The following is a 14,506-nucleotide window of genomic DNA, read 5'->3' on the forward strand; positions in this document are numbered from 1 at the left end:
TCCAGGCTGGCCAGTCAGATTCACCGTCCTTTTCGGGTCGCCTGCGTTATCTTGCTTTCCTCCCACGCCCCGACACAGGCTCCCTCTCGCTGGCCTCCTCCCTCTCCTCTCTGCCCTGCAGGCAGCAGAGCCTCCTCTGACGCCAAGAGGCAGGGAGGTGGGGAGGCGAGGAGCTGGAGAGGCCTGGAGGTAGGGGGTGGGGTGGGGGTGGGGCCTTGCGCCGCCGCCCCGCCCCGCGATGCGTGTGTGAAGGTCGGGGTGGCGGTGACGCGGCGCCGGCGGGGGGAGGGAGGCTGGGCCGGTGGGAGAGGGAGGCGAGCCGACCACTGGGCTGTTGGGCTCCCGCGCCCTCGCGCTCCCCGCCGCCAGCCCAGGCGCAGGCAGGGCGCAGGCGGCGGCGGGCGGCATGGAGAGCCTGCTGGAGAACCCGGTGCGCGCCGTGCTCTACCTCAAGGAGCTCACGGCCATCGTGCAGAACCAGCAGAGCCTCATCCACACCCAGCGAGAGCGTATCGACGAGCTGGAGCGGCGGCTGGACGAGCTGAGCGCTGAGAACCGCAGCCTGTGGGAGCACCAGCAGCTGCTGCAAGCCCAGCCTCCGCCCGGGCTGGTCCCCCAGTCATCGGCCCCGCTGCCGGCCGCTCCGGCCGCTTCTCCCGCCGCCGCCGCCAGGGCCCAGGAACCTCTCCAGGACCAGGGACAGCGCTCAGCAGCCGCGCCGCAGCCCGCGCCCGAGCTGCCGCCGCTTCAGCACCACGGACAGCTCCTGGAGCAGCCCCAGCGGGGCCCTGGCAGCAGGGCTCACACACCCCAGTCGCCCCACAAGCATCTGGGGACACAGGGGGCCGTGACTGACAAGGAGAAGGAGCGTACCCCGAGTTGCTGCGCTGCTGCCGGAGCCCTCCTTCAGCACAAATCCCCCTCCGCCCTCGGCAAGGGCGTCCTGAGCAGGAGACCTGAGTGAGCGGGGAGAGGAGATGGGCACTGTTGTGGTGGGAGCAAGGGAAGCAAGTGGGTGTGAGGGAGAGACGGGGACGTTGGGTGCGTAGGAGTCTAAAGGACCGGAGTGGTGTGGCCTGAAGGGGCCAGGAGTGTGTAAAGGAGATTTTGGGTAAATGAAGGAACGATATCCGTGCTTGAGAAGGTTTTGGGGAATGTTGGAGCAAAAAGGAGTAACCAGACAATTAGTAGGGGCAAAAGAGGAAGGAAGTGGGTGTTAGGCGATTGGTGATAATGGGAACTGAGAGCATTTAAAGGGGGTTAGGCTGGGATGAAGTTCGAGTGAAGATTAAACTGTAGAAAAGAGAACCATTGAAGGAATCTTTTTAAGTGAGAAAAAATTTGGAAGGAAGTTTGGGTAGTAAAAGTATTTGAATGGAGACTGAGATGCCAGAAAAGCTGAAGGCTTGGAAAGAGGCATGTGAAGAGCTTTGAAAAGGCTGGGGCCCAGGAAGAGTAGGACTGGGGTAGAGGTGAACTCAGGAGGCCAGGGACAAACCTGAAAAGCAGGAGTGATGTGGGAAACCAGGGAGCTGCAGGCAGAGGAAGAGAAAATGTGGCTCTTTAGCTGGTGAAGTGGGAGTCACAGATAGGAGTGGCTCATTTGGGGAAGCTTTCTCTTCTCTGACCTGAGTGGGCACCCTTCTTCTGAATTCCCGCAGAGCCGAAGAGGTGTAAGGGAATATCCCATCAAACCAGTGGAGGACTCAGGCATGGTTTGAGGGCTCAGTCTGGTTACAGCTTTTTCCTCCAACTCAAGGAGGGTTTTTCATATGGGGTGTTTGGACATTGTTGAAAGGGAACAATGACATGAGGGACAGTTGGCAGATGGAGTTGGTATTCAGATGTCATGCCCGTTTAAATCTCCCTGCTAAGGCCAGCAACTGCAAACCTTATTTTCCCTGGTTATCTGGTGATCACTGAAATACTGTCTTGGGTCCTGAGAGAAATGTTAACCTCTCAGCTCCTAGGACTTCAAGCTCTTTCTTCACTCACGAGGTCCGTGAAATAGGAATATGGGAAGAAGATATGAAAGTGTCTGAGATGTTTTCTCCTCTGTACTGGAAAGGCTGTGGCCGTGTCAGCTTCTTTTCTCTGATTAGACAAGTGATGGAGAACTAAATAAAGAACAGTTCAAGGGAAAATATACCTGGTCAGCACCCGACCTTGACGATGGTGATGCTAAAGGGAATGCGGAGGGGGAAAGTAGAGCTGAGAATCTCATCTTCATCCAGTTGCATTAAGTCTGGGAGATGCTTGTGAATATTTGCTGTAATCCTTCAAAACTCATTTTCTCTTCCCATTTGTGGTAGAGTTAGAGAAGTTGGGTTAGGCCAAGGTAGCTCACAGAGCATGTTGATCAAAACCACGGTATGTAGGAGGTGAAGGTCTAACACGATCTGGCTTGGTAGACTTAAAACATTTGATTCAAGTCCCAAGAAGACATAGTTTTCTACCCCAACTCCCTCAAAACCCCTTTGTACTTCCCTCAGTTTCACATTTTTATTTTTATTTTTTCCTTATCTGGCATAAAAAGCAGAAAGTCAGTTTTCCCTCAATGCCCAAGGCTCAGCAAAAGGCAACATTGTTCCAAGATACTAAGCGGTCTTTTCCCCCACATGAGGGGATGAATTTTTCCAGTCCCCTTCCCTGAGGGCAGCCACAGCTACTTGGTCATTATGATTTCTCTCCTTATGACTTTTGGTGTCTCCTTTCTCTCCCACCGCATCTCCACTTTCTTTGCATCTCTTCAGGGTACTGTGTGGCCAAGAAGAGTTGAGGAAAGATTATTTTCTTGGACAAAGACATTACCATGGCCTTCAGAGTGGCCTATGGAACCCAAAGCCTTTCATTCAGTTGGCCCTGCTAGGAATCCTGGGGTTTAGGAATCATCTGGGCTCCTGTCCAGCCCCACATGTCAATTCTGGAGAGGAATTGTGACATCCTCATCTTTCCTTCTCACCTGTCCTGCTTTTGCTTCCCAAAGGAGCAGAACAAAAATAAGAAATAATTAGCATAGTGGGGCAGAGTGGAAGTTATTGGAATCCTTCACTTAGAAATTTGCCCCAGGCACTTAACAGTAACACCTTACTTTCTCCAGATCCTCCAGCTTTTTCTCCTGCTCCCCAAGCCTGCACACCCAGAAACACAGAGACCACAGATGTGCCTGCCTCCCCTCCTCCCTGTAGCTCTCTTTCCTTGAATGTGAAAACATGGTAATCTTGGCTGGTTGAATATCTTCTGGGCCACTAATTTCTTTCCCCACAGTGGCCCAACTTCAACCCAAATTTTCCCACAGAGCCTCAGGAAGGAATCACGATTGCGAATGACACGTTTTGTTCTACCCTGGTCTCTGCCCACGGCCTGTTTTGTATGTTTGTTCTCCTCTGCCCATAGTTGTCCATGATGAGGGACAAGATGGAGCCAGCAGGCAGAGAGAGATCTCCATGGATAGGGAGGGGTCAGGAGGAGGAGAGCAGAGCCAGCAGCCCCCTCCCTGGTATTGCTCCTGGGGAGCTCCCTGCAGAACTGGTTCTCTACTGGGAGTGCTGAAGCAGGAGGAAGAGATGGCACAGTGGGTCTTCCGAACATGGGTTTCCTGTGAATCTTCCCTCATTCCTCCTCTGGCCTCATTTCAGTGAGAATGCAGCCCCAGGGAGGTGGCTGAAGAGTGGGTGAGGGTTTCCAGGGCCAGGCACTCTGATAGGTGCATTATATCCTCACACAGTTTGACTTTTATCCCCAGAACTCCTCTTCCTACCCAATTCCAGGAGAGGCAGAAGCCATACAGAACTGGGATTAGAAAATAATGAATCATTTAATTGCCATCTTACCTGCATTTAATACATAATCTGGCCTCTCTCCCTCCTTCAGCCGAGGGAGACACAAAGGTAGTGGTCTTGGAGGTCGGTCCAAGAAGGCAGCAATGTGTGGGTGAGTGAATGCAGAGATACTATGGAAGGAAAACATTTGAAGGGTTAAAATTCTTTCTCTGCATGCTTCTTGATTCTTGCTAAGCTCTGACCCCCACTGCTTTTGCCTCTTAATGAAAGCAGCAAATATAGCTTGCTCCTCTTTATTTTTTCAATCAAGGCTGACGACATCTACAGAATTTATTATTATCCCTTTCCTGGTTGGTGCCAGAACCTCAACTTGACCTGACAAATCCTCTTGCCATGGAAGCACATGAACTTATCTGAAGCTGCTGGCTTCAGTGGCTTCTGAGCACATTTGCCCACCTACCAGTCATGCGTTTAGTGTCCATGGATCACAGGGCTTGTCCATGTCTCCAAGGCCACAGGCAGATGATTGCTGGAGGATAAATTCTTGCATCCCAATTCAAATTCAGCTCCTACTCCAAATCCCCACCTCAATGTGACTAGGAAGTCTGAAGGGCTCCACAACTCCTGTCTTCTCTCTGTTACATTGCTTCTTCCTTTCACATCCCTCCTCTTCCTCACTACTTTCCTCCCTTTTTCCTTCCTTCTCTTCTCCCCTTCTACCTCTCCCTCAAACACTTTCTCTCTCCCATCTTCTCTTCCTTCTATCCTTCTTCCACTTAAGCTACACAGGGAAATCTCTTCTCTCTCTCCCTCATCCTTTAAGCATGAAATCAATCTTGAGTACCTTTTGAGCTCCCTGTTCTCATACTGACTGGAGGCTGGGATGGCTTGAAGAGTTCTGGATGTGTTTTTAGCCTGATTTGTCTAAGATGCTGATGGGAACTGGGGTCTCTGCTCCTACTGAGTCTGAGTTGCTTGAAGATGATCGCTCATGACTGACCCATTCTGGAAGCTATTAAGAAAGTGTGAAGGTCTATCAGTCAACTATATGTATCAAATGTCCAGTCTATTCAAAACCCTGCAGTCGGTGTTGTGGAAAGATTGGAAAGAAGCAAATGGTCCTGGCTCAAAATAAATGAGAACATGTCTAGAAAAGTTGAAACAAGTGTAAGCATATTGCAGCTGCCTAGAGCAATCCTCTATCAGAACAGCACAAGGTAAAAAAGGTGAGTATACAAATCATGTTAAGAGCCAAAGAGCAGGTTTTCTTCATTGAAGTCAAAGGTTTATGTCAGAATAGTAAGAGGCAAGGATAGCTGGAAAGGAAACAGAAAGCAGAAAATTCAATCCATGAAGTACCTATTTTGCATGTCCATTTCATTCCAGCCTCTAATGATACAGCTCCCCACTCATCCTAAGCCCCTCCCCAAAGGGCTAAACCCTGTCACTAGGTGAGGACGGTCTAAACACACAGGGACCTTGTCTACCTTGTGCCCAGAAGGCCTAGTTGCTAAGGAGGCATCGTATGGCCCATGCTCATCAATCTGCCTGTCCTCTTGTTATTCCCCTATCCCCAGCAGGGAGAGAGTTTCTAGTCTAAGAAATGGGGCCAGGATGAAGGCTCACCGGGAGGAGGGAGTGTGCATCTTTTTGTTTATATCTAGAAGCTGGCATAGAGTGGCCACTTGCAAAGATTTGCTGCCCTTTGCCTTTCTGAGGGCCTAGGTCACTGCTCTTCCCTTCTTTTCATCCAAAAATAATGCATTTAAGAGAATCAAGTCATCCCCTGGTCTCTGGGAAACCCTGATTGTCTCACTCCTCCTTACCAGCCTCCATGCCGTGTTCCACACCAGCTCCCTCTTCCCTCACTCCCAATCTCTCCCCAGACCCACATAGCAAATGCCATAGGGCCTCACAAAGGCATCCTGGCACATTTTCCCGCTGGCCCAAAACCAGGCAAGAGAAACAACAGTCGGTCCTGCTGATTCAGCAAATCTCTGTGCAGCCTGAGTTTCAAAGGTCACTTATGAGAAAAGGCAGCTGGGGTCAGGGCTGGATGGAGAGGGAATGGATGGGAGGGTAACACTGAAAAAGAGGGAAGGGCTGGAACAAACATCGGGGCTAGCAATCTGGAAAGAGACTCAACTCCTGAATTTTCATCCCATGTAAAGATTTTTAGACAAGCTGCCTTGTTGGAAAGCCGGAACATTTTTTTTTCACTGGAGCCTAAGCATGTCTCAGTGGCCCTGGGCACAGGGCAACAGCAGCTTAGTAAGGAGTTCTTAGTAAGAGGCCCTGGGGACACACTCACTGCACCTAGCAGATTCTCAAATGTGCGCCATCTGGCAGGGTTTCCAAGGCCTGGGCCACTGCAGCAACTTCCCCCTCTGCTTCTGGAAAAGCACAAAGCGCAGGTTCCCACAAAGGCTCCAAAGGGTTGCTTATTTCCATGGAAGAAAGGGGTGGTCATCTTTATTTCAGTCAATGAGGGCATTAACAAAAAGAAAGGGAATCAGGGCCGGGTGTGGTGGCTCACGTCTGTAATCCCAGCACTTGGGTAGGCCAAGGCAGGTGGATCACGAAGTTGGGAGATGGAGACCATCCTGGCTAACACGGTGAAACCCCATCTCAACTAAAAAAAGAAAAAAAAAGTTAGCTGTGCATGGTGATGGGCGCCTGTAGTCCCAGCTACTCAGGAGGCTGAGGCAGGAGAATGGCGTGATCCCAGGAGACAGAGCTTGCAGTGAGCTGAGATCATGCTGCTGCACTCCAGCCTGGGCAACAGAGCGAAACTCTGTCAAAAAAAAAAAAAAAAAGAAAAAGAAAGAAAGAAAGAAAGAAAGAAAGAAAGAAAGAAAGAAAGAAAGAAAGAAAGAAAGAAAGAAAGAAAGAAAGAAGAAAGGGAATCAGGAGTAAAGCAAGGGCAAAGGATAAATCTTTCAGGCTGAAAGGAATTTCAGGTAACCACTGGATCCCATGGGTTCAAGATCTAGGTGGTTGAGAACATGGGCTTCCGTCAAGCACAACTGGGGAGAAATCTTGGTACCTCCACAGCTGTGAGACCTCGCCTTCACTGTTTACTTTCTTTTAGCCTCTGTTTTTCCACTTACAAAATGAGGAAAATATCCACCTTAAAGACTTGTTGTAAAGTTTTTAAAATTACATATCATTTATTTAGTACTGTTTGGGGCACATAGTAAGTGCTCAATACATTGCAGTGTTTCTACAGATAAAGAAACCAAGATGGACAGAGCAGTTGAGGTCAGGAGTTTGAGACCAGCCTGGCCAACATGGTGAAACCCTGTCTCTACTAAAAATACAAAATTAGCCAGGGATGGTGGCCCATAGCAGTCCCAGCTACTGGGGAGGCTGAGGCAGGAGAATCACTTGAATCCAGGAGGCTGAGGTTGGCAGTGAGCTGAGATTGTGCCATTGCACTCCAGTCTGGGTGACAGAGCGAGACTCCATCCTCCCAAAAAAAGAAAAAGAAGAAGAAAAAGAAACCAGGGCCCCAGAAAGACAAGAGGTTCACCCATTGTCAGATGACAGTGACAGACCAGAATGCAGGGTCACGGTTTCTTCCACACTGCCAGGCCACCTTTCTACATGTGCTCTTTTCTCATTTACCCTCTACCTCTGGCCCATGTGCACTCAAGCCATTCCAGACACAGGAATGTTGAGCTTACCTTGAAAAGCAACCAGCAGCACAAACCCATCATCCCTCTGTGATTTGTAATGCTGCCTCACAACTTCCTAGCTGGCAAAGGCTTCTTTAAGCCCAACTAAAACCTCTTCTGTTGCATTTTAAGAGTATTTGCACTTCTCTTAAGTATATCAAAGAGATCTGAGTTATCACCCGATGCCCCATGGTGAGAGCAATCACCCCTATTTCCTAATTAGGAAAATTACAGTCTCATCTAGGAGAAGGTACACTGACTTGCCAACGACAAAAGTGGAGAGTGAGGGAAATGGCGTCCGAACCCAGGAAGTGCTTCCCACTTCTTCGGAATGGAGGCTGAATCAATTTCTCCAAGTTCCTCCTTCTTAGGGATGGAAGGTAGACCTGTACCTTTTCAGGACTATGAGGTCAGAAAGCTGAAAAGAACAGCAGGGAGGGACTAAGAAGCCTGATGGGTGGTTGTGGGTTTTCTTCTCGTAAAGACTTTTCTTACATGAGATATCTTCCAGGAAAATGAAAACAAATGAAAAAGAAAAGATGGCGGCCTTCTAAAATTCTCTCCCGGGGTGTTTGTGACTATGAGGCTGCTGATGTGTGTGTGTGCTGGGGTGGGGGTGGAGGTCAGACTATTTTGTTGTTGCTCTTTGGTTGGAGTAAGGGATCTGGGAGGGTTATGTAACTCTTCAAGACGTGTGTGTGCTGAGCAGCACCTTTTCTCCCTGGCAGGTGGGCTGCTATGGACAGAAGTCATGTGGGCAGCCTGTCCAAGTCCCTGCCCAGAGAAGGGCCCCATGCTCTGTGCTGGCAGCAGACCATTCCCTCGAAGCCACAGCTTCAGGGGCTAGAGGCTTCTAGGAGCTGGGACAGGGTCTCCTAGCCCCTTTGGGGAGTTAACCAAATACCAGAGCTAGAAGGATTCTTCAAGGTAACCTGTTCAAACTTCTCATTTGGCAAATGAGAAAACTAAGGCCTGAGAAGGAAGTGACTGTTGCTTCTAAACTAGTTAGTGGCAGAACTAGGTTTAGAGCTCAGATTCTCTTAACTCTTCATCCACTGCTCTCAACATTATGTGATGATGGACCAAAACAGCCAGTCAGGGCTGCTTCACGGGTGTACAAGGCCAAACTTACAGCTAGTCCCGTAACCCCAGGGAGGTCCCTCGGCTTTCCAGAATATCTCAACTATGCTAATAATTCCACAGCCGGAGATGACTTTAGGTACTTCAAGGTTATCCTCCTTGTTTAAATGCAAATTTTCCTAGGAAGGGGGAAAAATCAACACATGTAGCCTTATCAGTCTTTCAGACTTGAGTGGAAAGAGTTTATTTGAGCAATTTCCCAGAGCAGGGATTGGTAAGAGAGGAGGGTACTGTGGTAGCACTGGTTAACTACGGGCCAGGGAAGGAGACTGCTAAGGAGCTGAAGGGCTCATGAGGCAGGCAGTTCACAGTCTAAATGTATTTTTAGCTCAACTAAATTTTGCAGAGAATTGGAATTGCCTTGTTTGGCCCTGATAAGGAAAGGGGAGGGACACAGGGCACTTCCACTGACTTGTCACGGAACAGTAAGTCTTTGGGTTGTAGAAGGGATACTTTCCCAATGAACTTCATGCGTGGAAGTCATAAAGCAAGAAGTTAAAGAGCATGATGATGTGTGATAAGCTTGTTTGCTCCTTTCTAGGATCTTAAAATAATTTTTTGGATGGTGAAATGTCACATGACTCTGTTGGGGTTTGCTATGGGGCAGGAAGATGTGGGCAGGAAGAGCTGGCAGGCAGCAGAGGTTGGTGTCGCACGAGCATGAAGGGGATAGGAGATGAGAGTCAAACTCAACACCTAGAAGGTGCATGATAAATACTGGTTGAATAAATAAACTCTCCATCTGTAGGGCCCAGGCAGGCTCATAGATTGTTGAGTGGAGGTGGGTTGTGGTATCACGGCTGAGGAAGAGTTGGGCAGAAGGGAGGACCCCTCGGCAGCTGTGCTTGGGTCCAACAGCACAGCTCACTGTCCTGCAGCTGAGCCCATGTGGAAAGCTGGACTCGGAGGCTCAGCTCTTCAGGCTGGTTGGGGTGTGAGAGGGATGAGAGGTGAGGGCAATACTGCCCCTGGCAATGGAACAGAACCGACCCCAATCCTAGCTATGAGCAAGGAGAGCCCTCTCCTCCCTCTGCCCCCAGCCTCTGACCAGTCTGTCAGCCCAGGAAGCTGCATTAAGAACATAACTCTGCAGAGAGAGTTTCATCACACATGCGTGTGCACAGACACAAGCACGGCCTTGTCAGCAGGTGGAGTGAGAAATGGGCAATGGGCCTACGAAGGCAGGAGGGAAAGGAGGCTTGCATTGTGGCCATATCTCTGGGGGAAAAGAGCGGGAAGAGCTGGATTCTGGGATCAGGAACCAGCAGCTCCCAGGTTCCAGGCCCCTTAATCGTATTTCTCAACCAGGTAGGGTCAGCTCTGTTCAGGGAAGTGTCAATACTGTGACAAGAGGGTGAGCAGGTGGCGTGGAGGTGTTTGTGGACCTGAGTGGGCACGACTCTGCATGGACAACTGTGTGTTACTGACTTGGGCTGGGGGAGTTGGAGGACAACCCACACTATACTACAGATGCATAGGCTTCACAGCACAGATCAGCCTAGCTTTATCTCAGTATCTCCCAGTGAACCCCGGCCTGGTCACACCATCAGCACTCCCGGTTCATTTTCCTTTCTCTGCATGGAGTGTTTCATCTCCATTGGCTAGCCAGGTCCTCCTGGGTCTTCCCCTCTGTAAAATGGGGCAAATCCACCATATCTCCATACCCACTCTGTCTGGAGCATGCAGGAGACCAGGCCCCCGAGGACTGAGCTCCCGGGAAGGTGGCTGTGTGGAAGGGGCCAGGTACAGGGGCCGTGTCACTGGAATTCTATGGAGGTATAGTGTTTGGAAGCTCAGGTACAGGGCGGCGAGACACAGAAAGCTGTCGTGTGATTTTCCCTGCAGGATATCTCCGCCTAGCTGAGGCCAGGGTCTGGCGCCAATGATCTCTCAGGACTTTGGATGCACCAGGTCAAACCAGCCAACCACTTGCCTCCAATCAGGAATGCACTCCCCATCCCAGGCAGAGAGACAAGGGAGTTCTACAATTTCTTCCTTGATGAATGATTCCTGTCACCACAATTTTCATTCAATGCATCAAATCAACCAATGATTATTTAAAAACAGCAGCAACACAAACTCTGCAAAGCGAGTGGGAATTTCCTGTTTGGGTCTGGCCTCTGTGCTTCCTGTGCATAGTCTGGTCTTTACCCTGGATGCTTCCAAATGGGCATCATCTGGCATCTCTGACATTCTTGATGCTACTTAACGCATGATAAGAACCCATCAGAGAAGGCCAAAGGGATTTCCAGTGACAGGTAGAGGCACTGCGCTGGGCAGCACCAGGGAGGAATATTATCTTTTCAAGCAGCTGGACTCTGACCTAGACGCCACAACTCCTGAGTACTGAGGTCAGCACCTTTTTCACACACCCCCAACTATAAGCTTGAGGCAAACCCCTCCCCTTCTCTGGACCTCGATTTCCCCTCCTGCTCAATGGGGACATTCTTGGTCCTCCCTCTTCCCCCTTCTACCAGGTCGCCAAGTCTGGCAAAGCAGAGCTGTCTGGGGGTTACCGCAGCAGGAAGGACCGAGCTTAGATATGAAAAAAGGCTTCTAAATGACCAGAGCCACAGAAAGGGCGCTCCAGCTGGCTCAGGGTAGGGGGCTCTCTTCCTTTCAAGAACAAAAGATGGCAGACGCCCGGGGGCCCTGGGGCAGAATGAGGTAAATTCTGCAAGGACTTCCACATCTAAGACCCTAGAAATTCCAGTCGGCCTCCTCCGACCATGAATGCGTAAAACCCGGGAGCAGCAGGACGGGAGGGCGCGGGTGCAGCCGGCCTCCCTGGGGTGTCCCTCAGTCCCTCCGCCCCCGACCTTGGCCGGCCCAGCCTGGGGAAAGCCTTTCCTCTGTGCGCGCGCCCAGGGCGCCTCCGTGGGGAGGGAACATGGAGTCGGGCTCTCGGCTGCGTGGGCGCGCTGGCTAGCAGCAGGCAGACGAGAAGGAATCTCCCGGCCCACGCGCCCCCTCCCAGCGTCCAGCCTCGCGCTTCCTCCCGGGGGCGGCGGCGAGGACCCGCACCCTGGCGCGGGGAAGCCGCGCGCCCCCCGCCCCCGCCACGCCGCCCGCCCGGCTGAGGAAGGCGGCTGCTGAGTCACCCGCGGAGAGAAGCGCCGCCCGGGTGCTCCCGCCTCCTAGCGCCGTAGTGGCCCGCGCCCCCCACCCCCACGCCCGCCCCCGCGCCCCCCCCGCCCCCCACGCCCCGCCCCCCCCGCGCCCCCCCCCCCCCCCCACGCCCCCCCCGCGCCCCCCGCCTCCCAGCGCTGTGGCGCCCCCCGCCCCCGACGCCCGCCCCCGCGCCCCCCCCCCCCCCCCCGCCCCCCCCCCCCCCGCGCCCCCCCCCGCGCCCCCACCCCCCCCGCCCCCCCACCCCCACCCCCGCGCCCCCCCCCCCCGCCCGCCCCCGCGCCCCCACCCCCACGCCCGCCCCCGCGCCCACGCAGCCTGGCGCGCACAGCCGCCCGCCCACGGCGTCTGGGGCCTCCCCGCGCGGGGCGCCGCCTCCTCCCGCGTTCCCAGCCCGAGGGGGCGCGGAAGGGGCTTCGGGGCTTCGGGGTGTCAGCGCTGCGGCACCGCCCTCCGCCGCTGCTGCACCGCCCTCCGCCGCTGCTGCTGATCGTGCCGCCGCCAACCCGGGGAGCCCCTCCCCCGGCCTTCGGGCTGCTGGACGCGGGATGTGCCCCTCCTCGGCCCCCGTGGGCCGCCGTCCGGGCTAGTGTGATGGTGTGAGTAGATTCCCTTGGAGAAGAAGGGGACATTGGGGCGGGGGCGGCTAGGAGGGGTCGGGGATGAGGACGGTGACACCGAGGTTCAAATTCTACTCAGAATCCACCTTTCCTGGTCTTCCTTGTACCCAAGACACCTCGGCAAAAAAATAAATTTAAAACTCCCAGCCTTATCTTAGCCTTCCCATGTTTATATTTGTGTTTTGTCGAATCACAGTCTTAGAATTCCCAGGGGTGTAGGTCGTCTTCTCAGCCTACGGTGCAGCATAATAGCTCCGAGTAAGGCCGGGCGCGGTGGCTCAAGGCTGTAATCCCAGCACTTTGGGAGGCCGAGACGGGCGGATCACGAGGTCAGGAGATCAAGACCATCCTGGCTAACACGGTGAAACCCCGTCTCTACTAAAAAATACAAAAAACTAGCCGGGCGCGGTGGCGGGCGCCTGTAGTCCCAGCTACTTGGGAGGCTGAGGCAGGAGAATGGCGTAAACCCAGGAGGCGGAGCTTGCAGTGAGCTGAGATCCGGCCACTGCACTCCAGCCTGGGCGACAGAGCGAGACTCCGTCTCAAAAAAAAAAAAAAAAAAAAAAAATAGCTCCGAGTAGGGCCCTGGGTTTGAATCTCGATTCGGTCGTTTACTAGCTGTGTGATCTCAAGCGGTGACAGCCTCGCGTTTCCCGTTCGTGAAATAAGGAATACGAATAGTACCACCCTCCTGGGATTGCTGGGGAAATTCAGGGGTAATGCCAGTAAAGCGTCAGGCAAGCCAAGTGCCTGGCACGCAGTGAGGGCTCAACGCGTGGTAGTTGCTGTTATTCTGGGGACCTTTCTAGTGGCAGAAAGTGCTTTATGAAGGTGAGAGGCCTCACCACCCCCCACCCTGACCCCGGCGTCTTCTAACGGGTTCTGAACAGTACTCCTTCCCTGTTTGACTTCCCTGAATATTTGAAGGCAGGTAGCCATCCTTCCCTTCCCTTGCCTTCCGGTCCACTGACGCCCCTCCCCCGTCTACTTTCAGGAGCACATACCTGATCCTGGCACTTCCTGCTCCTCATGGCTCTGCGGGTGGCTCTGCCTCACCTGGATCACTGCTCTCCCAGAACACAGGAGCTGGGAGTGAGCCCTGCAGCGCAGGGGCTGTGGCCAGACCAGCTGTGGGCACAGGGAGGGCCTCCCTCACTCCCTGCCTAGCTTTGGATGGTGGCTAGGGACCCACTGGCTTTCTCCGCCCCAGCCATAGATGGGACCTAGCACACATGAGGTCAGCTAAAGCCTCAGGCTCTTTCACTTGAAGGACTCTGGCTTCTAGCCACCTGTACTTGTGCAGGTGGCTTTTAACTTACACACAAAATTGCTAATATAATTTGCTTTTAATGTAATTCACCATTTCCTTTTTTTTTTTTTTTTTTTTTTTTTTGAGACGGAGTCTCGCTGTGTCTCCCAGGCTGGAGTGCAGTGGGCGGATCTCGGCTCACTGCAAGCTCCGCCTCCCGGGTTCACGCCATTCTCCCGCCTCAGCCTCCCAAGTAGCTGAGACTACAGGCGCCCGCCACCACGCCCGGCTAGTTTTTTGTATTTTTAGTAGAGACGGGGTTTCACCGTGTTAGCCAGGATGGTCTTGATCTCCTGACCTCGTGATCCACCCGCCTCGGCCTCCCAAAGTGCTGGGATTACAGGCTTGAGCCACCGCGCCCGGCCACCATTTCCTTTTTTTAAGAGATGGTGACTGTCACCCAGGCTGGAGTACAGTGGCACAGTCATTGCTCTCTGCAGCCTCAAACTCCTGAGCTCAAGTGATCCTCCCACCTCCGCCTCCCAAGTAGCTAGGACTACAGGCATACATCATGACACCTGACTGATTTTTTTTGTTTTTGTAGAGACAGAGGTCTCCCTATGTTGCCCAGGCTGGTCTCGAACTCCTGGCCTCAGGCAATCTTCCCAATTCAGCCTCCAGAGTAGTTTGATTCACTCTTTTCAAATAGATAATACATTGACCTAGTACAAGATTTAAAAGAAAAGAGTTTACAGTGAAAAGCGTCTCCCCCCATCCTTGTTTCCTAACCAAATTCCTCCGCGCCCCCACACCTTCCAGCAACCACTATTATTTCTCATGTCTTTCCAGCTATATTATATGTACATTCAAGCAAAATGTGTATTTCTTTTTACAGAGATACTAGTATAC

At 52.6% G+C, this 14,506-nt stretch overlaps 2 protein-coding genes across 6 annotated transcripts in view; one reads left to right on the plus strand and one right to left on the minus strand.

The window, feature by feature from the left end:
* WASHC1 (WASH complex subunit 1) overlaps nt 1-14,506 on the minus strand; it is a 108,233-nt gene that overhangs the window by 59,714 nt on the left and 34,013 nt on the right. The gene's annotated exons all lie outside the window — the stretch shown is intronic.
* IQSEC3 (IQ motif and Sec7 domain ArfGEF 3) overlaps nt 284-14,506 on the plus strand; it is a 114,728-nt gene continuing 100,505 nt past the window's right edge. For all 5 annotated transcript variants that reach the window (XM_050747026.1, XM_050747027.1, XM_050747029.1 and 2 more), the window contains exon 1: nt 284-960. In XM_050747026.1, coding sequence (XP_050602983.1) covers nt 407-960 — 554 coding nt within the window. In that variant the 5' untranslated portion in view covers nt 284-406. The remainder of the gene's footprint in view (nt 961-14,506) is intronic.

Source organism: Macaca thibetana, chromosome 11 (assembly GCF_024542745.1).
Source record: "Macaca thibetana thibetana isolate TM-01 chromosome 11, ASM2454274v1, whole genome shotgun sequence".
NCBI classification, from domain to species: domain Eukaryota; kingdom Metazoa; phylum Chordata; class Mammalia; order Primates; family Cercopithecidae; genus Macaca; species Macaca thibetana.